Source organism: Clarias gariepinus, chromosome 21 (genome assembly GCF_024256425.1).
Source record: "Clarias gariepinus isolate MV-2021 ecotype Netherlands chromosome 21, CGAR_prim_01v2, whole genome shotgun sequence".
Lineage (NCBI taxonomy): Eukaryota > Metazoa > Chordata > Actinopteri > Siluriformes > Clariidae > Clarias > Clarias gariepinus.
In genome coordinates, this window is record NC_071120.1 from 8,037,937 (window position 1) to 8,061,642 (window position 23,706).

The 23,706-nt window shown below is 37.2% G+C and overlaps 1 protein-coding gene across 1 annotated transcript; it reads right to left on the minus strand.

The window, feature by feature from the left end:
- Positions 1–682: 682 nt before the first annotated feature.
- LOC128509448 (zinc metalloproteinase-disintegrin-like crotastatin) lies at positions 683–13,976 on the minus strand. The gene is made up of 18 exons (XM_053481194.1): positions 13,749–13,976; positions 10,678–10,745; positions 10,476–10,552; positions 9,796–9,874; positions 9,577–9,653; positions 8,233–8,428; positions 7,956–8,018; positions 4,987–5,058; positions 4,596–4,765; positions 4,397–4,478; positions 4,178–4,308; positions 3,224–3,401; positions 2,984–3,073; positions 2,584–2,779; positions 2,365–2,470; positions 2,046–2,202; positions 1,876–1,956; positions 683–1,431 (listed from the first exon to the last, which is right to left on the minus strand). The coding sequence occupies exons 1-18, from the start codon at positions 13,930–13,932 to the stop codon at positions 1,282–1,284; spliced, it is 2,157 nt and encodes a 718-aa protein (XP_053337169.1). The 5' UTR covers positions 13,933–13,976; the 3' UTR covers positions 683–1,281.
- Between the last annotated feature and the right edge of the window lie 9,730 nt (positions 13,977–23,706).

Consider the following 23,706-nt stretch of genomic DNA (forward strand, 5'->3'; position numbering starts at 1 on the left):
ATCTTATCCTTTAATCTAAACGCTCACTTCCTTTTGTGCTATCTGTTTATATTACTGTTTTGGCTACTACTGTATGTGTTCTAGATATTCTATATTTTTTCTTTCAATTAGTTTTCTTCGCTTTACGCTTCTAAGATCCTTTTTTGTTTCTTATTTATATTTACCTTTAATAAACTTTTGTTAATGATTCCTCTCTAATTGTATAAGGTCTGGAATGTGGAACGATAGTACATGTGAGCTTGATGTTGGGACTTTTAAGTAACAACCAAAATACTGTATATAGACACAATCAAATCCATATGAGTGTCTAACTTAAAATTATTTTAATTACATGGTTTGCCAAGATAAAAATAAAATATATGAGTTTCCTGCAAGGAGCCCTGACCTCAAGCCTAGTGATGACCTTTGTGATGAACAGGAACACCGACTGGGACTTCAGGACTTCTCACCCAACATCAATGCCTGACCTCACAAATGGTACAGCATTTGTACCTGAATGAAAACAAACCCCCACGGCCATTGCCACCAAAATCTAGGTGTGATACAGTACATGTTTTCTGACATTAATGTTTTATAAAAGTTAGTTCAAAGTCTTTATCTTGAGAGCTGTGCATAAATAAATGCCCTTAAATATTAATAAATGAAACAATGTTGTAAGGAAGAATAAGCTTTTATTAGTCACATATGCATTACAGCACAATAAATTCTATCACACTTTATTCTTCGCCTACTTCATCTGGTAAGGAAGCTGGGGTAAGATGTTATGACACAACGCCGCTGAAGCCAATTGGGTTAAAAGCCTCGCTCAAGAGTCCAACAGTGGCCACCTGGCAAAGCTGGAGTCTGACCCTCCGAGCCTTAAATCAGTAACTTTAGGCATTGAGCCACAATTAATCCACAAAAGCTTACAGCACCCAATATCAACAAGCTGTCTTCCATCCAAGTAGGAACCAGTCCAGAGTCTGCTGATGAAGTTCTTAAAAAATTCCTACAAAATACTTTTTGATTGTTGTCACCTGAGTTTTTTTTTTTTGTTTGCATATAGAAGTTATTAAAGACCATACAACTTGATCGATTCATTTACATACATTTTTTTTTACATTTTGGGTGTTACAATTCTAAAAATCTTTGCTTTGACACACCCTTTGAAATGTCTGAAACAAGGAAATGTTCTGTGTGTGCAGAGAGTTGAAACTTAAATAAGAACTGTATTTAAGCCTTTAAACTACTATTACTACATGATGTCTAGAACTAGAAACTTTACATAGCCTATATCTGGGACTAGGATTGGATGTAGGAAAATATGTAGATGAGTAAAAAAATAAAACAGGTACTTGTAGGGTCTGTACGCTGAGAACTACTGACTGGTTTCACACAGTCAGGTGGGAGCCAGCCAGGTGCGCAAGTGCACTCCAGCTTATTATTACACACCTGTAGGGGACACAATTACACTCAGATCATTTTTTTTCATGGCAACTCTAGAAGTCTATCAATGCACAATAAGCATGCTGTTACATTATGTGGCGTATTGAAAGTTGCATAATACAGTTTCATACCAAAATTATGAACATCAGTATTATGACATTAAGCATAACTAAGACATCAAGTGTACATAAGAGTTGCACAAGCACTGCTCCCTCATTAAGATGTATGCTGCCCAGGCAAAACAAAAAAAGTTGCACTATCTAATATTTTATTGAGAATCTCAATCTCAATCAACCTCCAAGCCATTGATTACATGGATGTGAATTTTATTTTAATACATAAACAATTCTAAATACAAGCACCTATCTCAGCATAAATGCTGACACATCTTTTAACCTTATAGACTCTGAGTATGGCCTATATCACATACATGTCATGCTGAAAACTTACCCTATTGCCATTGCAGTTTGCCGAGCAGTTGGCTGCATTGTAGGCAACATCTAAACTCACACACTGGTTTTTATTACAAACCTGGAAAATCAAGTATGAAACAGATTTCTCTGAAAAAATTTAGATTTACTTGTAAGACTTGGTCATCAATTTAATGGACAAGTTCTTACCTTCTTATCACCACATTTGGTTCCTGTGTTTACTTGACCAAAGTCTTGGGTTCTGTCACTGTAAAAAGTGGCTTTGCAATTGTTGAACGTGATCGAGCGACCATAGATTGGGATCTCTTGGCCTTTGTCACAGAAAAGCTTCCCACACATTACATCCCTATAAGACATCGAATGAAGTGTTTTAGAAATAATACATATGTTTTTTTCACTTCCATTGCAGAATGAACTGTGCAAGCAAAGAATCACGCCTTGCAATTAAAATAGCAGCAGGTTTCTCTGAAGGTGCGAAAATGTTTTAATGCATGGCTTTAAAACTCACTGTCCTTGGCATCCTATAAACTGGTCATCGGTTGGTCGTGTACAATAAGCATAGAATACACCTCGTTTGTTCTGGTCATAGCAGAAATCAACCCCTACCACCGCACCTGTTGAAATACAAAAGTACTTCCTTAACAACACAAATCAGTAAAATTTCTTATAAAATAGTTTATTATTAGTAACATTATAAATAGTTTAGTAACTGGTTACGACTTTGTACCTGAACCCCACATTCTGATACACTGGTCATCCCGTCTTGGGCACTGGCCGTTGTAACAGTAGCCTGTGTTGTTCTTGCATGGCAGTCCGTTCACTGAAAAGACATCTTCGGGGCACAAGGAGGAATTTCCCATGCAATATTCAGGCAGGTCACACTCATCACGCTTAGGACGGCACATTAGGGTGCGATCAGCGATCTGTCCCACCCCCCCAAAGAAAAAATGGAATTTAACTGGACTGGAACATGACCAGTACTGCAGACTGCTTTGACAGACAGTTAATGTAATTTATGATTAGATTTGTGGAGCTCTACAGTTAGTTGGAACTATATTGGGTTCCTCCTATACTGCACATCATTGAAGTCATTTTATTAAATTAATCTATTTGTATTAAGTTCTTACCTTACAGTTCTGACAACACTCTCCATCTGCACACGCTGAGCCTTTTGTGAGTTTGCATGTGCTGGCATTGCAGCATGGGTTGGTGCAGTCCTACACACACACACACATACAATGATCAAAGTTCTCACAATACCTATTCCAACATAAGGTTAACTGCTCTGTTTTTCTTACTGTCTATATAAGGACATTAAAGCAGTCCTCTATGTGACCTTTAAAAATAATACACAAGCTTAGCGTTACCGTCACATTTCCACAGTCACATTCTTCCCCAATCTCTTGGAATCCGTTGCCGCACACTGCAGGCTGAAGCAGGTCCTTGGCTTGCGGTTTGTTAAGGAGGCAGTCGGGGTTGCGTGAGTTGAGGAACTGCTTATAATTAATTAGGCTGCATTCGGTGAAGAGGTGAGGAATATTGTAGCTAAAAAAACAAACAAGCAAATGAAAAACAAGCACAGGAAATGATTTGTTATCCAATTACTTCAATTACACTGATCAGGTATAACATTATAACCCCCTGCTTAATATTAAGTAGATCCCCCATTTGCCACCAACACAGTGATGCACTGTGTGTCCTGGCAACTCTTATGCGACCGAGCATTTACTGTACGTCTTCAGCAATTTAAGTTACGGTCTCTGTTTTATTGGATCGGACTACACAGGCCAGCCTTCACTCACCAAAACATAGACAAACCGTGGCCACCCATGACGTCTTTCTGGTTCATGGGTTTTTGTTCCTTGGATCACTTATGGAATTTCCTGACCATTGCAGACTTATAACATCCCACAATAGCTGCAATTTTGGAGTTACCCAGACCCATAAACACACCCAATTCGTCCATTGTCACTGTAGCTACAGTTACACTCATCACATCTCATTACAGTGGCACCAGGAAGTGGGTGCGATATATTAGGCAGTAAAAACTTTTTTTTTTCCTGAAGTTGATGTGTTTTTTTCTGAAGCAGGAAAAAATTTGCAAGCCTAAGGATTTGAGCAACTTTAACAAGAGACAGATTGTGCAGGCTAAAGGACTGGGTCAGAGCAACTCCAAAACTGTAGGTCCAAAAGATATAGCTGTATAATAATATAATAACTGTCTGAAAATCCTGTCTAAAGTCTAAAGTAGGATTTCAATGCTACTAAACAAACATTTTGCATTACAGTTATATAAATATACACAGCTTCTTTTTTTGTACCTCAGTACTGCAGTCATGATGCAGCTGGATTCAGCACATGCACACGAGCTGTTGTCATGGTTCATGCCCAGATTATGTCCCATCTCATGCGCCAGGGTGGCAGCTACCGCTATGACACGTGGATTATGATTCTAAGAGACGTGATAAAGCACATGAACACTGGGCCTGGTGCATCCAATTATCCATGTTTATCCAAGTTATTCTCCTCCTTTTTGTTACCTGGATGATTCCTGTAGACACCTCTGTGCACAGGGTACCAACGTAAGCCAGGCCCACTGTCGCCCCATCAAAGTCGATTTCACTGAAATATTGACAGAAATCATGTGATACTTGTTTTTTTTTTTAATTCAACATAATTTGCATAGTTTACTCTCTCTTCAAAATAAAAAAGTGTTTAATCAGTCATTTTCACACGAACGTGATCAGGTGAGCGTTGTCGTGTTTCTTCCTCTTTATCAGATCGTCATTCCTCCACTTAGTAAATGCGGTCAGGGTGTCACCAGAAGCCGTAGACACCACAATCTTATCAGCATCGGTCCAGATTTCCAAACCAATCAGAGCAACAAAAGTGTGCAATGGTTTATACACCTGGCAAAAAAATGCAAACTGTTAAATGGAAGTTGCATATTCCATACAGTTCAGTCAATAGAAAGCACAATAAGCCTAGAAACAAGTGCTGCATACAATATAATTCACACTTAGACTGAAATGTTACTGCATACTTATGGATTAAGATCTTTGAAGCTGCGACCTTAACACACACACCAGCATTTTATCATATTTCCTTATATATGAGGTCTGATACTTACAGCATTAACAAAATTGAGAATATCAAAGATCCTCTGTCTCACTTTGGAGACATCCTTGTCCATCTTCACATACTGTGTAAGAGCAAATCAGACATATAGTTAATAAGAGACCCACCTTGGCAAGGTCACAAATTTATAACATTTCAAACTCCAGTCGAGAATCAAGACTTTTCGCCATCTTGTCACTACACTGCTGTGAAAAAGTATTTGCACTTTCCTGATTTTTTTTATCAGTCAAACTACATCAAAATGTAGTATTACACAAAAATAACACGAGTAAATACAAAATACAGGTTTTAAATGATTTCATAAGAAAAAAAAACCCAGCCCCACCCTACCTAACCCTATGTGAAAAAGTAATTTCCTCATTGCTAAATCATGAATGAACTATGGTTAACTAAATTCTCTGGAAACCTGAGTTAAATTACATTTGCTTCACCCAGGCCTGAGTGCTGCCAAGTGTGTTGAATCAGAAAACCACTTAGAACCTGTTTGACAAAGCGAAACATGCTGAAAGATCTCAAAAAGCAACATAATCTAAAGAAATTCAAGAACAGATGAGAAACAAAGTAATATCAGTATGGTAAGAGTTACAAAGCCGTCTCTAAGACTTTGGGACTTCTGCAAACCACAGTGAGAGCTATTATCTTGCCTCAGTTAAGGTCATTGTTCATGATTGAACAATAGGAAAGAATGGCTGGGTGGCAAAAATGGCACACATGGGAGAGTTCCAAGAGCCAAACCACTGCTGACAAAAAGGCCCATCTCACACTACACTGTAAACCCGAATACGTTGGCAAAACTAAAAAAATTTGAGGTAATCAGTTACATCAATTTTTTTTAAGTAATGATGGTTCCAGTTTTAAGTAAATGGAACTATGAGTTTTTAAATTTTGTTGTAGTCATTTTTTTTAGTTGTTGCAAATCAAATAAATTGTTGTTGGTCTTTCGGCTGCTCCGGGCAATGGGTCGCTACAGCAGACAATCCGTCCCGCACACAAGCTTGGCACAGGTTTTACACCAGATGCCGTTCCTGATGTAACCCTTCCATTTTATCTGGTCTTGGGACAGGCACTTTATCCAGTTGTTGGGAATCGAACCCGGGCCTTTCACATGGCAGGTGAAAACACCTACCACTGAGCCACCAGTGCCGCATTGCCCTGATGACGTCAGACACAAAATCACTAGTCTGAAAGATTTTAAGTTGGTGAAACTTTAAGGTGACAGTTACTGTTACTTAAGTTTTTAAAAGATACATAAAATAAAATTTGTTCAGCTAACTTGAAAAGTTTCATTTCTACAAACTCATAAATACTAAAAAGTTCTAAATACTCATAAAGGTCTATTAATTTGAATAATTGTAATTATTTAAGTTAACAGTACTTAATATGTTTAATTACTTTGAGCATTAGGGTTTACAGTGTAAGATTTTGGAGTGGCCTAGTCAAAGTGCGGACTTAAACCGGATTGAGATGATACGGCCTGAGATGAGATTGAGATGATAAGACCTTAAACAGATCGTTCATGCTCAAAAATCCTCCATCAACTGGTGCCATCAAACTGCACTAAAGAGGTAAAGATTACTGTTTTAGACTCTTTATTCTGAGTATGTTTTTTATTTGAATTAAAAAAATATAAACGTTTCAGATAGCTTACAGATATTTTAGACAGTTAACATTATATACAGTGCGTAGGGCCAGTGTGTTTTCATTTTATTATTACTGAGGCACCCTGACATTACTGAAGTGAACTTAGCTAACGCTAGGTTTTATGTTACCGCAATACACAAGAGCTAGCAAGCTAACCATTTTTTTCACACTTTTTGCCCTGACCAGCTCCACACCAGCAAAAAACCCAAAGTGTTTAACAGTTAAAGTATAGCTGCACTTCAGTACTTGTTAAGGGATCTACAGTAAAAATGTTAGTTTGGTTTTAGAGTTGCTAATGCTCATCAGTTAACTTATTTGTATAAAAAGCTTAAGTTTTTTAGGTTAATTTAAAACATCACTTTAACCCATCCTTACTATTCCGGAAACAGTATTTTACACTCTGGTGTAATATTGGCTTATTAGATATATTATATACAGTATATTATACATTGCCTTATTAAAATCTTTATTTTTATCATATCTAGTTATTATACGAAAAACAAACAAACAAAAACCTTCCTAACCATGTTTGACTTAGTGCACTTAGTTAGTAACCCAGTGTAAGTATCTACTGTATCCAATGACAGAAACTCCAAAGCACTGTTGTAATCTGGTTTGGATCATAACGTCAGCCAAATGCCTAAATGTAAATGTAAAAAAATAAAAATAAAAAAATATATTTTTTTATAAATCAGGAAAGGGCAAAGATTTTTTTCAAAGCACTGTACATATCTTTTATAGTAGGTTCACTGTAGTAATTGTTTCATTAACTTTTAAATGTCGTACTTTCAGATGAAGTAAGTCAAGCTAGCACTTTAACAGAGCTGGGTTCGGTCCTTGTTTAGGACCTTGTGAAGTCTTACCAGCATTAAATCCAACTATCTCACTCCAGTTGTAGAGCAATGCAGACCCAGGTCTGGATTGTCCTTAAACAAATCACATTTGTGTGTCTGTCTATCAAAAAATAAAATCATTGCAAATGAAAATATCTTCAATCTAGTCAAATTGATCTACAATTTTTAATAAAAAAAATTACAACAAACCAAACATACAATTATTGAGGCGATTTTAAGACAAGATTTTACTAGCTACTAGTGAAATGCTGTAAACTAATTTTGCTAGTTTTAAGCAATTATTGATTAAAAGAAGTTCTTTATATTTACACTTCAAAACTTAGCAAAATGTGTCTACTAATGGGCTTAATATTCTTACATTAGTTTTAATTTTAAGATAAAAAATTATGTACTGTAGATATATTGGGTAGATTTAAGATATTTTCACCTATTCAAATTTATCTTTTGTAGTGTGCTGATTACATACCATTCTGTTGTCCACTACAAGGACGACTTCGTTGTATTTATTTTGTAGGAACATTGTTTGTCCCTAAGAAAAAGGAAAAGAGAGAAAATCTCAACACATACATATCTATTTTATGTCCACTAGTGCAATTTTGCTACTACTACAGCCAGGAGCACATGAATACTTCTATGTCTAGTGTCAATTAGACATGGTTCAGTTACTCACTCTTTGAGCCTTTTTTTTTTTGTTGTTGTTGCAGCAACTCATTTTAAATATAAAAGCAAGAAAAATCACTTACTGACATGCGAGCTTTAGGTTTGCTTGGAGAAATGCCAGGGAAACCCTCAGGAATATTATGCCAAGTAGTGTTAATGACTCCACATACAGTAGGAGTATCAACCACATTTTCATACTTTATCACTGCATGGTCACCGTCAAGGTCTTCAGACAAAGGCTCAATGATGAACTTCTGTTCTGCAATCTGAAAATACCCCCTGAAGTGCATAAAAACATTGGAGATCTTCAGTATGTTCTACTCACTCATCTTCTATACTGCTTTATCCTGTATTCAGGGTTGTGGGGACCTGGAGCCTATTCCAGGAGGCTTAGGGCACTATGCAGGGTACACCCTGGACAGGGTGCCAATCCATCGCAGGGCACACACATACACACTATGGAAACACCAATTAGCCTAACCTGCATATCTTTGGACTGTAGGAGGAAAACAGAGTACCCGCAGAAAACCCACCAAGCACGGGGAAAACATGACGGGACACACAGAGACGGGAATCGAGTCTGGAGGCGCATCGACCCTGGAGGTGCTAGGCGACAGTGCTAACCACTACACCACCCATCCTGCGCCCAGTATGTTTTCTTCGCCCATCCACTACGCTCAGTATGTTTTAATGCCATGCTATTACATATGATGACTGTTCTAACTACTTACTTGTACAGAAACAAAAACATTACAACAAGTCCTCAGTGTGTTTTTATTGGCATATGGTCATGGACAGAAAAAGCAAAGGCAAGTCAATCCTCTGGTATTCTTTTATTCATGACTTTTGATCCTGCTTTTGTTTCTGTTTGGTTATGGTGATTCTAAAAAAGGAGTCCTTTGAACCTAGCTATCAGCCATTTGTTTAGTTTTTTTTCCACGCGGGTGAAACGCGGTTCGATTCCCAGCCACTGGATGCAGTGCCGGTCCCAAGCCCGGATAAAATGGGAGGGTTGTGTCAGGAAGGGCATCCGGCGTAAAACCTGTGCCAAGTTGTAGTGCGGACTGGATATTTCGCAGTGGCTACCACTTGCCGGGATCAGCCGAAAGACCAACAATATTAAGCTTGATGTCTACTATTACCTTGTGCTCAGCTGTAACTACTGGGATATTCAGAGTAGCAGCATGATAGTGTTAATCTATGAATTTCTCCATGGGGAATAACATCTGATGGTTTTACCGAGGTGTTAGTCTGGAAAATCCTGCTGTCATTTGACGAACACACTCTCTTCTTGTTAAAAAAATTATGTTTTAAGCTTACTTCTTCTATGTGAGCAGCACACACTAAGCAGACAATAATCTCTTTATCTGTATTATCTGTAAAAAAAAAAAAAGATTCACACAACAGTAAAACATTTTCGGATTTACCGTAATCCATCACAGGTGCTTATGCTGACCATTGATTTGCTGTCATTCATGATCTTCCCTTGGTAGTAACAGAGATCCTATTAAAAAAATATTTCTGTCATTTACTCTTAGTATTCATCATTGGTATGAAATAAATTGTTAAATTGTTTTTGGAACAAAGAAAACTCCATCTCTGAACCATTAAAAACAGAAGTAAATGACCAGTGTGCATCCACCTACCATCTCATCAGGTTTAGTGACAACAGGGGTCCCGTCACTCGTGTACTGAGTCTCAGTGTAGTCGTCATTTATAAAATCACTGCAGAACCCAAAGATAAGGACAGCTAAAAATAATTTGTTCACTCCATGATGTAAAATTGTAATTACAATCCAATCACATTCCAAAGACTTTGTAAACTCATTTTGAAGTGGTGTGTCCATCAATATTTGGCAAACTTGGGGGTTTTAAATTTCTGGATTTATAGATTAATAAATGGGACTATGTCCAATCTGTGGTGAAATGAATTGTATTGCAAACCATAAGACAAAGTGTAACTAGTGTATAAGGTATGCTTTTTTTACATTGATGTGCCTGTCCATTTGTTGTCCAACCTAAAGCAAAACAATGCGCCAATGGAACATTTTGGAGGCAAAGGTACTATATAGTCTATGCTAATGGTTACTCTTTAACCTACACTTCCGGCTTTGGCTAAGTGACCAATTTAACCAAATAGTTTTGGGGCTAATTTACCCACAGGTTTAAGGCGCCTTCGTTCAGTTAGTAGGGAATTACCTGTCTTGCAACCAGATCGCAAAACATGCGACATCATTTTGCATTCAAGAACATTTAACATATTTGTGCATTATGTAAATTCGCTACATATTTTGGCAATTTTAGAAATTTAAAAAGAAAAGCTTACCTGGTTTTCTTCAGATGCATTTCAATTTGTTTGCCATCAAGAGTCATGGCATATTTCACAGTGTCAGGCCTGGTGGACTGGAAAAAAAAAAGATTAAATGTATTCTCTTTTTGCAGCATAATTACATGCATTATTGAGGGAATAATTTTAATGATGGATTCCCATGAGAGAGTCCCAGGGTCAAATCACTTCGGACTCTTACCTCTAAATCTCTCTTATGAAGATCATGGAGTTTGATTGGTCGTACCACTTCATATATGTCCAGTCCATCTAATATATAGGGACCAGAGATCAGAAAACCCTATGCCAGTTGACATGTATGGCATTACAGAGGGGATGTTTTAAACAAAAGGCTAGATTTTAGCATTTTAAAAAAAGGTTTTACACAAAACAGTGATTGATGACTTTTTATGTATGTGCTGAATGTTGAAATATGATGTATTGATATATTCCATTCCTCTATTCAATTGAAATTTACTAAGGTGCAATGTATTTATACTAAAAATATGTATAAATGTACTATTTATCCGACTAAGATACAAAATTATCTTTAAACATTGAGTTCTTATGGGTCAAAGATTCACAGATGACATTGTTCCCTTTATAATCCATAACTCGTGCTATTAGCTAACAGCCAGAGACTTCTCAAGATTTCAATATGTTCTTGTTTTATTCCCACCGTTTTTATTTTCAGAGCCCTGTTTTTGAAAAATCTTGTAAATCTTTTTCGAACGGAGGTAAATCCACCACTGAAGTGACATTTTGTACTGGAGAAAAGATGTAAGGCAGTAAAAATCATTCTTATAAATGGTTTAGCATAAAGTCTATCATGACCCCTCTCTTTTCAAAAGAGTTAGGTGTGTATATCATATTGTGGCCTCTGGATATCACTATTCTTTCCACAAGAGAGTGCTTTTTCTGCTTTCCACTCCAGTGAGATCTTAACAATGCCTGTCTGAATTTCTGTAACCCAAAGTAGGTAATGTTATGTCTGAGTGTCATTGAACCTAAAACTCTAAAGGGAGGTGAAGAAGCAGGTTATATGGCATGCCGGCACAGAATTTACAGGAATCTCTCAATTGCTTTTCTTAAAAATGACTAGTTTCAAAATGATCATCAAATGTAATGTTAGTATTTGGTTACTCATCTTGTTTAGACAACAACTGCAGTGACCAATACTGCAGTTTTTTTTTTTTTTTGTAATGTCTACAAAATCCCTAGTATGACTAATTGATTAAAGGTTGGCTTCTGCCTGACCGGCAGTGGACCTTGCTCCATCTTGATCTTGCAGGTAGTGATCTCACGGGATCCACATTGCCATTTTAGGCTGAGGATGTCCAGGAATCAGGATGTTCCTGTCACCAGATGCTTGCAAACATCGGCTCCAAGTGCAGGTCTCAGTCAACCTAACCCGGGTAGGGTACACATAGTCTTTTCTTGTCTATCCTTTGAAGATGAATCATTAATTGTTTTAAGTTCAGACCCTATAATTTCTTAGCTGCTTTCAGAAAGGATTCCTTGGTGGTATGGAGATGGATAATAGTTTTGAAACCTGACAATTCCAGGAATTAAGTGTGCAGTTGGGAAACCTGACCCAAAGGCAATTTGTCTGAGCTGTCTTGAAAACTTTTCGTGTTTCACCTACTGCTCCTACAGGTATTATTACTGATGTCTGAAATGGAGTTTCGATGTAAAGCTTTGTGCAACATCAACCTAATGTTAATCCAGGGCTGTGTGTGTGTGTGTGTGTGTGTGTGTGTGTGTGTGGTCGAAATCCTGCTAATGTGTTTACCTTGTGAAAGATTCTATTTCTTCTTGTACGTGGTCAAAAATAAAAGATTTAAGTGTTCAAGATTAATTATATGTCTAATTTTGTTGTTGAGTTAAATATCACTTTAAAAAAAAGCCTCTCCCTTTGCTTCCCTTTTTGTCTAGTGTATGCTTCTGGAATTTTGTACATCTATTTTATCATAAGTTATTAAAACCAGTTACAATAGTTTTTATTTGCAACTAATCTAAATTAAATAAATGTATTATCTAGTCAATCCTCTGCTTCCGCATTAAGTGTTAACCTTTTAAGATGGCATATTGTGAATAAAAAAAAGGAGAAATATGTAATTAAGCCTTTATTCTTCATGTGGAAGAAAGAAGTTAATTAGTTCCCTTAAATTTTACCTACTTACAGCTTCAGTTTTAGAGGCAGGTGCATAAACTTTCTTTATAAATCTTTCTAGTACAGTGCATAGCTTGTTTAAATGTGGCTTCCAGTAACATATCAGTATATTAATTCACTTTTTAACTAAAATTAAGGTACAATTTGTTCTATACTGTAGATCAGTAAAAGGAACAAACAGAAGGACAAAGGAGATTTCTGGTTTGGAAGGCAGTCAAGAAAACAGACTTTTGCTTATTTGTATTCAGGGTTTAATTGAAATTGAAAAATTGTGTAAACTTTATAATTTGTGAAATATAAACAAGCTCTATTACATGCACTGGCAAACATAGGTACATAAGTCTGATTAATTCACTTGTACAGAGGAACTGTTTAAAATTCCAGACATTGTTCGTCTAGTTACCTGGAATAAAAGGACTTGAAGCTGTAGCCTCCAGCTAACTTGGTAATGAGTGCTGTTATAAAATGAGAATTACCTGCCATTCAAGTACTACAAGATTAGTCGATTCATCTGTTTGCTCCTTCCTGGTGTCATGGTTAGCTATGAATAGTCTTGTTGTGAGTATGTATGCTCCATGATCACTGATTGTGAATAAGTTACAATTGCTTTTATATCTTGTGTTCAGGTTGACCTCCATAAACCAAAACACTTTTAAGCCTGTTTAACTGTTATATAAATTCCATAGAATGGAAAAATCTAAATAAGTCAATAAATAAAATTCGCCCCTTAGGCTATGTTTAACAGACCCAGTTGATCTATAAGTTCAAGCAGGTAAGGAGGATTACACAATTACTCTATGATAAAACAATGCTAATACACACCATAAAATTGATAGGCTATGTAATATTAGATTTCATTGCAATTGCAAAGGCAAAAGTTTCCCAATGCTTTGTTTTACAGATAGGTCAGTAAAATGCGATGCTGCACTTGTGGGTAAGGTGTACTTATACTGTATCACAGCCTTGATAAACATTTTCAACTCCCTAAGAAGCTTTTACTTCCAACCTACTGAGTTTAAACAGCTAATAACCAACGAATATAAAACTTATATGCATCTCACCTTTTTAAAGAAGAATTGAAAGAGTAGTCAATATCTTACCTGAGTGCATGCATATAACCAAAAACATGAGGATCCACATCAGGAGACGAGCAACTGTTATTCTCTTCATTTTCATCGCTGTTATGGAGAGAAAGCTACCGTATCCCGGCTCGGTACTTCCACATGTGAAGAGCAATGAGTAGCTCATTGTTGTAACATGCCTCAGTGGGAATACAGAAGACATACAGGTGTGCCTTGACAGGTCTATTCTTATGTTGACGTAAACAAAGTTACACAACAGTGGCTGTACGGGAGAAGCAGAGTCGTTCAGTGCTGAAACACCTCCACTATGTACTGAAACTATGTTGAGCGTGTTAAGTTAAATGTCCTTGAGAAGTGAAACTATGGTGTTACCTTTACTCCAGCACTCTTTGAATAAGGATTTTCACTACATTTGCATGATGGTTAAAGCAGTTGGTTGACAGTGCATTGGTTGACAGAAGGATCAGAAAAACAAGACGGTGCACTTATAAGACTTCAAAGGCTTTATATAAAAGGTAGCACAGCATATTAAAGACAATGATTTTGAAAAGAATCCCACCCAAGTCTGGTGCATGACAATCATTTTTTGTCATGCCCTCATCTTCTATACGCTTTATCCTGTATTCAGAGTCACATGGAGCCTATCCCAGGAGGCTTAGGGCACCAGGCAGGGTACACCCTGGACAGGGCGCCAATCCATCACAGGGCACACACACACACACATACAAACACTCACTCATTACGGGCAATTTGGAAACGCCAATTAGCCATATCTTTGGACTGTGGGATGAAACCAGAGTACCCGGAGGAAACCCACCAAGCACAGGGAGAACATGCAAACTCCATACACACAGAGACTTGAATTCAGCCTGGCTGGGAATCGAACCTGGACCCTGGAGGTGCAAGGCGGCAGTGCTAACCACTATACCACCATGCCGTATTCCAAACATGCTGCAAATCCTGTAACATACAGTATGTGCAAACATGACCAAACTTGCCTCATGGAAGTTTAACACAATCAAATAATGAATAATCATACATTATCCATTAAGGAACATGGTGTCATTTTTTGGAAAATTCCTGTGGTATAAGAGGAACAGAGCACCTCAAGACTGCTTGTAGAAGAAAAATAATAATTACCGTTGGATTGGTAACATTAACTGTGTTTTACCATTGTTCATAATTATTTCATTGTATTTAAATTGTGGACATTATTTTAAGTTTCTCAAGTCAAAGCTTTTACTGTTTGCTGCTTTTTTGACTTTGTTTGTCTGCACAATTTAAAACTCTTACACAGTCTTCAGGGATATCCTAAATATTCTGTTCATTACCATTTGTAGTAAGTATGCATATACAGTGTATATACAGTATATACAATATATATATACATACAGTGCTACTGCATATTCATACTAACTACATCTATAACTATTTTTACATGTAGGCCCAGATAGGTTTGCACAGCTTTTTTCCCTTAATATTTAAAAACGGCATTTTGGATTTATTTGGGTTACTTTTGTGTAATATACTTTTTGTTTATGATCTGAATTGTTTAAGTGTGACTAATTAACAAAAACAAACAACACACACGAAGGGGGCAAATACTTTTTCTCAGCACTGTACTTTTTGTATATATTTTGAGCTTGTTTGATTAACACTTGAACCATAGCCCTGAGGCTAACCCTAATCCTTTGATCTGGATCCATTTTAGGCATGTGTCATCATCAACTCATTGCAACAGCAATCCACTTCGCAAATCCACTTTAAAATCAAAACTGCAGGCCAAAGAAGGCCCCACACCTGGACTTTCAGCATTTCAGTTAATTGCTATTGAGAATTTGTTAAAATTAGCAGGTTTTCACACAAAGCATTCAGATCCTCAACCAGAACCCAGACTCCAGCTCTGAGACTTAAGGATGCTATTTACTGTACCAGCTTTTTTTTACCACATTGTTCTTAAATTTTCTAATCTAGAGGTGTTTATGGTTTAATCTAGCAGATATCCAGCTTCGATTGAAAATCCAGTTGCAGAATTGTTCTAATATAATGCAGCTAGATTGCGAAGGCTGGCTCTCAGTGAAAACTAAAAGTGCCTGGGCAGCTCATGCAATCATTTGTCTGCTGTCTCTAGCTCGGCGATCAAACGGCAGTGTACAGTCTCCTCGCTTTGAAAGTCTCTGGGGGCGCTTGGCATCGCCACCTCACATGCCACTCTCATGTTTACATCTGGCATGCATTCTCCTCAATCCCGAACATTCATGGATGATCTTTCGGCTGTGGCAGATTTAGTGAAACTTGCTTAAGAAAAGGACGAATCCCACCTGACGCCCCCTTATTAGAAGATGCTCAGAACTGTTGTACTGTATAATACACACTTTACACTAATGAGTGAATGCATTGTAACAGTTTTTTTACCTTTCACCTTAAGTGGTTTGCATTCACAAGTCCAGGGCTGGGGGTTTGAATCGCGTTGCCAGTCTATGTGCTTGGAGTTTGCATGTTTGACCAGGGCTTGGAAGTTTTCCTCCCACATTGATTGGTGTTTAAGGTTGATTGGTGTTTTCAAATTGCCTTTAGCGTCTGAGAGTGCCTGTGCTTGTGCCCTGCAATGGGTTTGAACCCCACCTAGGTTGAACCCCCTTGTGCCCAGAGTCCCCTGGCATAGGCTCCAGGCCCTTTGTGACTCTACACGGGATAAGTAGGCAATAAATGGATGAACATGTTGTTCTTTATTTGGAGGTTGAAGTCATCAAAGAGGTTTTTAAGCACTTTACACCATTCATGTTAATAAACTAGGACATCTATGACACAAGTCATTTTTACATTGGGTCAAAAGTTTACATATCCTCAGTTGACTGGGCCTTTTAACAGTTTGAAAAATTCCAGAAAATAATGTCATGGCTTTAAAAGCTTCTGACTAACTGACACCCTTTCGGTCAATTAGATGTATACCTGTGAATGTATTATAACACCAATAGTATTGTTTATTTATTTAAGAAAGGTTTTTTCTCCTGCTTCTAATACTATATATGCACTGGACTATTGGCCTTAAAATACCACTTCTTTTCTTTTAGGGCATGAGGCAGGGTACACCCTGGACAGGGTGCCAATCCATCGTAGGGCACTCACATACACTCACTCACACACTTACAGTACATTTACATTACATTTAGTCATTTGGCAGATGCTCTTATCCAGAGCGACTTACATTTTTATCTCATTACACATCTGAGCAGTTGAGGGTTAAGGGCCTTGCTCAAGGGCCCAACAGTGGCAACTTGGTGGTTGTGAGGTTTAAACCTGGGATCTTCCGAACCGTAGTCCAGAACCATAGTCCAATGCCTTATCCACTGAGCTACCCCTGACCGCAGTATTCACACACTATTTGGGAATGGCACTTAGCCTAATCTGCAGGTCTTTGGACTGTGGGAGGAAACCAGAGTACCTGGGAGAACATGCAAACTCATGCAAACACAGAGATCAAACCGAGCCTGGACCCTGGCGGTGCAAGGTGACAGTGCTAACTACTACACTACCATGCCGCCCTTTTTGCATATCTGTCATACTTAAATGATCCAGATCTGAGAATAGATGAGAACCTTGTGTCCTGTTGTTTTCTGCTGTCGTAGCCCATCTTTGTCTTGGGTTTCATGCTTTTCTACTCATTAAATTGCAATAAGTGATATTTTATTTGCATTTGATAAATTGAATTTGAAGGATTTGACCAAAATTTAAGTTTATGTCATTATACTATTACAACCACCAGCTACAAAATTATGAGCCATCAACTAGTTCTCTCCTAGACATTTAGCTCATGTTTCATATCTTGGGAAACACAGTGAATACTGAGGCTAATTATCTTGCTGTCTACATTGAAACAACTAAAAACAACACACCTGTGACACACTTTTCTTTGCAAGCAGCAAAGAGAATCTACAGACATGCCTCCCTGCGTGTACGTGACTGACATTTAGACTAAATATGGGATAAACCAGATGCTCTGTTCGGCACTAGTTGTTTAACTATTAGACTGTGTGTGTCTGAGTCTCTTCAAACTCACTCGATAAGTAAATGAACCAGGATGAGATTTGACTCAGCACCCTTAGTGATGAATGGTGAGACTTGTTCCACAGAAGTACTCAAGCTGAAACACTCAGTCCTCCTGTCTGTTAATCATATCTGATAAGGAATTGACCTCAGGCTTAACACGTGCTGGCTGCGTATCTGTTTGAGTATCTGTTTTACAAATCCAGACTTGCTTCTGGTGGGTCTTCGACAACCAACTACATTTTTTTACTTTGTGTGTGTCAGTGGTGTGAAGCAGTTCTGCTAAAATAGACAACATTTGCTGAAGCCATATTTTGAAATTTATGGCAGCTTCCACAACCCAAACTTCATCATGGAAAATCATGGAAAATGAAATATTTTAGCAAATCATATAAACTCTGCCCTCTTACACCATTAATTTTTCAACATCTGTTGGTTAAAAAGAGAAACATCTGTATATCATCTATACCGCTTTTTCTGTATTCAGGGTCACGGGGGGCCTGGAGCTTATCCCAGGAGACTTATGGCATGAGGTGCCAATCCATCACAGGGCACACACATATACACTCACTCCGGGCAATTTGGGAATATCAATTAGCCAAAGCTGCAAATCTTTGGACTGCGGGAGGAAACTGGAATACCTGGAGGAAACCCACCAAGCACGAGGAGAACATGCAAACTCCATGCAAACAGAGATGGGAATCGAGCCTGGCCGGGAGTCGAACCAAGACCTGGAGGTGCAAGGCAACACTGCTAACCTCTAGACCACTGTGCTATCGAAACATAAGGACATGCAGACAAAATCAGTTTGTTACGATACAGATTGTGCATCTTAACAAACTGCTACTGTATTTACAGAAGCATTTAAGCACAACACTGTGATGAAACTTTTAGCAGAAAAAATTTAATGGTGCAAATGTTTTAAAGAAGGCCGTACATGAGTGAACGATGATGATGATAGAATTGCAGTTCTAATGATTGATCCCTTCTTTTTTAATTACTTGCCAAAAGCTTTACTTGCGCACACATTCTGGAAAAATTTAAATAAAAGTTCATTACTGGAAAACATTACATTTTTCGAGTTGTATATAGTTTGGAATTACTTGGAATTGGGGTTTTGAATTACTGATGATACAATTCATCATTAAACATCATTAAGACTGGCAGTAAGTGTTTAATAATGTATTTTATAAAAACTAACTAACTCATTACTGCAGCTACAAGAGAAATGAATGGATGAATGAATGAATGGGGTCAGGCATTGAGGAGGTCTGGGGTGTGGTCAGCATTCCATTCCAAAGGTTGTTTAAAAGGGTTGAAGTTGGGGATCTGTGGAGGATTTTTTTTTTAACAACAACCTTAGCATACCACATGTTTTGGATGTATGGTGCATGGTCATGCTAGAACATGTTCTCACTTAGTTTGAGTGAAAGAAAACTATAATACTACACCAGGCAGATATTTTAGGTTTAACTTGTGGCAAATTTGTGAGGGATGACACACACACGCACACACGCACGCACACACACACACACACACACACACACACACACACACACAGTAGGTGTGATTATTAGCTGTGCAGAACACTGTGGCCATATGTTAAAGTTATAACTCAGTTGTCCACAGTGCCAATTACATTTCAAATTAGATACATTTCAAACTAAAGCCTAAATAACATATTTTGTACTACCTGGCATAAGCCCTCATCCAGAGTAAATAATACTTTTTAAATAAAATTATTTTACCAGATGGGAGGATCAGAGTTATCATAACTTATTGATTTATGACTTATGATTTAGTTTTGCTGCTACATAGTAGTTTTGCTATTTTATTTTGGGCTTTGTTGTTTCATTTTAATTTGCTGCAAAGTTTTTAGTTTCGCTGTTACATTTTTAATTTTGCTTTTTTGTTTAGTTTTACTGTGAAAATTTTAGTTTTACTATTATGTCTTCAGTTTGGCTGTTTTATTTTGGGCTTTAATGTTATATTTTCAGTTTGCTGTTTTGTTTTTTGTGTTGCTGTTATGCTTTAAGTTTAGGGCTTTGATATTTTTTAGTTTTGCTGTTACATTTTTTTGTTTTGCTGTTATCCTTTAGTTTTACGGTTGTGTTTTTTTTTTGTGTTTGCCTTTGTTGTCATGTTTTGAGTTTTGAAGCTATGCTTTTAGTTTTGCTGTTGTACTTTTAGTTTCTTATGTTTGTAGTTTTGCTGTTAAATTTTTAATTTTGCTGTTGTGGTCGTAGTTTTGCTGTTATATGTTGGGTTTTAATGTTTTGTTCATGTCAATTGGGCATTGACATGACATTTTTAGACTTTCTGTTAAGTTTTGGGGCTTGATGTACTGTATGTTATAAATATTATTATTATTATTATTATTATTATTATTATTATTATTATTATTATTATTGCTGTTGTGTGTAATTGTTTTGTTGTCTTTTGAGTTCTGCTTTTGTAGTTTTATTTTTTTAATTTAATTTTTGAAGTGTTAAGTATTGTACAATTATAAAAACTATGCAGTCTTTTTTTTAGTATAAAAAAACACAACTTTTTTCACATCTGCCAAAGTATACAGTGTGTTAGGAGTCATTGAAATTTAGGGATTAAATACATATGTGGTATATAAATAACAGCATGGTTTCTTGAGTTGAATCAATTACACTTTTTTGCAGTCTGGAGGTCCAGGATCCAGTTGTCGAGGGAGATTTCCAGTCAGTTGATGAGGAATGGCTATGAGAAACATTTCAACATATGTATTCTTCACTGTAAAAAATTTATTATGAGGCTTGTAATTTTCATTTTAAAAATCATGTAATCATTAAAAATAATGTACATATTTCATTAAAAAAATGGTTTTCTGTGTTTTTATAATATATTGAGAACATTTCACTAATAAAATTAAGAAATAACTTTGACCTATTTTTTAAAGGAAATTAGTGCAATTTTTAGGCTTAATTTGAGGAACCATTTAGTCAAAAAAAATCGAGGAAAAAAGGCTTCATATTTATTTTAAGAGAATTGGCCCAATTATCCGGGTTTTATTAAGTCACCTTCATTTGAATCTCAACAACAGCAGTGGTCAGACGCCATTTTAAAGGAACAGGCGAACAGTTTAAAATTGTAAGAAGTAAGTTAAGCCCCTTACTAATTTTTATACTTTATTTTGATTTCTTAAATAAGCTTCTTTGTTGCATTAGTGTCAGTAATATAAATGAAATAAATTCAACATTTCTGAAAACATCCTGTCTGCATACTTGAGTTTGTTGTTGTGTCTCCACAGTTCACTGAAACAAGTTTTGGGGAGTTCTTAAGTACGGTTTATTATGATTCACCGCGAGTTTTTGGTGCTGTGAGTACGTTTCCATCTTTCTGCGCAAAAAATTAAACATGTTTAAGAAGAACAGAATAAAAGTTTGTTTAAGAGTTACAGAACTTCGCGGAGAGAAGATATAAACCTAGAAATGGTTTACTGTACAAGTTCTCTCAGGTTTTAGTACAGAATGTGACTATTCCCACAAGAAAAGATGTTAGCATATAATGCTAAACAGTTTATTTCAATGACATAGAAATTGTCAGTTACAAACTGTTTTACAAATTGTTTTACAGACCTTAAATCTGCTGTAAATGTTATATACACTATTCACACAGTGTTTAATATTTTAATACCAGTGAAACATGTAGTGAAAAATAAAAGCATGTTTAACACCAAAATACATTATGTATTCATTTAATTATAAAATGTTTTTTATATTATTAAGTAATTTTCCTTAATACATATGAGTACCTTTTGTTTTATCTGCTTAAACTAAAAAAGATTATTCCACTAAAAATGTTAAAATCATCATGTATTTGGCTAAATTATTTAGGATGTTTTACATGATTTATTCAAGTAAATTCCCCCCAAAAAAATTAAGCCTTAAAAACTGCTTAAAAATAATATGTGCAATTTTGTTACCATATTTTTTTAAAGTAGATAGCACATAAGATTTTTTACAGTGTTCTTGGGTGTCCAAGTCCAAGTGGATGAATGCCAGATGGCAATGCTGGCAATGCTATCATTCACTAAGCAGTTGGGACAATGCAAAAACGTCAAGGGTCCAATGAGGGGGGCTTCATGTGCCTCATTCAAGATTCAAGATTCAAAGAACTTTATCAATCCAAAAGGGCAATTGCTTATTCTTGGTTAAAGTTGCTTATAGTTGTTTTCCACGAGGAAAGGAAAAGTGTAATAAATTAGACAAGTAGGAGGAAAAAAAGGTCCTAAAACAGTAAATACCTTATTCCACACTGAACATCATTCAGTATACAGATATTGCACATGTTACCACCATTGTAAACAAGTTCTCCACCAGACAGGTGGTCATCAGAAGAATCATTCTGAGTCATCAGAAGAAAAAAAATCTGTGGATAGCATAATTTTAAGTTATATCTAAAGGCGGATGTACAGTATCATGACAAGCCCCCTGGCATTATCCTGGTATTATAACTGAGTCACAATGTGACAAAGTCACTCAGGTCTTAACGCTTGCCCATTTTTCCTGCTTCCAACACATGAAGTTCCAGAACAGCTAATCAGTGTTATTCATTTCACCTCTCAATGGTTTTAATGTTATGGCTAGTTGTTGTTTATGTGTAAATTTTAGACAATGGTTTAAGTACTTTTATTTTGACACTGCTGTTCATTGTTTTCTACTTCACATTATGATCCGCTTGGAGTTTCTGTTTTCCTCTTCTAATTAATCTAATTATTTAATCTAATGTTTCTGTGCAATCTGTTTATATTACTGTTTTGGTTACTGTGTGTTCTGGATTTTCCCGGTTTAAGCAGAGATCCATGTCTTTTTTGTTTATATTTATGATTACCTTTGGTAAACTTAATGTCACGAGCCAGTCTGATCGCCCTAGTACTTCCAGGTCATAACTCCCATCCATGTTGTTTCCCGCTCTTCCAGCCAATTACCTGAGCCACCTGTCACTAATCAAGCTACTCTCCTGCAGCTTTAAAAGGAAACTGGAGACTTTACTCGCTGCCGATGTATCTTACGTGCGTGCCTCCAGTCCTGTCTTGGTGTTACCTTTTGATCTGCATATTCAGTGTTTGACCCTGCCTGTTTTTTGGACTTCGTTCTTGCCCTTTGGATTGTCGCCTGCTTTCGGATCTTGCCTTTGTGTATGACTTTGCATGCATGTTCACCGACCTTTGATCTTGGACCACGCTTCCGGATTTGTTTGCCGTTTGACTTTACTATTGACCCTGCCTGCAGTTTGGATCTCTCCCTCTGCATCTCTGGATTTACCTCACCCCTGCTTGTGTGTGTGTGTGTGCGTCCGTGCATTCGCGGCACTTCTGTGTTCACGGACAATAGACAAGTCTGCTTACACCAATAATTCAAATCTCTTTCACCTCATGCCGAGATAATCAATCAAGCATTAGTTACTGCCACTGCATGTGCTCTGCAAAAGCGCACTCATCACAAGCGATTCTCAGTCGGACTCTGCTTCCGGGTTTTTCTGGATTCTGCCCACATCATTGACCAGCCCCTCCACGCATCAGGGATTTCCCTTCTGTACCCGGAACTCCCCAAACGCTCGCCAAGTTACCACAGCAACACACTGCCAGTTCTACTAGCATTACCAGGTGCTTTATCTTTCACATTGAAAGAACTTTAAGCCACTTAGTGTGTTTTGAGTCTGCTTTTGAGTTCATTATTCCCTGACAGTATACATAGGCCATGACGAACCCAGCGGATTTGGAACAACTCAGACAGGCACTTTCACAACAAGGAGCCCTGCTAGGGTTCCACCAGCAAAGCATCAACAAGTCACTCAAACACTCTCCTCTATCTCCTCACAATTGGAACAACTCCTAGCTACATCGTCTCCTACACTTTTGCCCACCATTTGCCAAGAGCCAAACCTCCTGCATCCA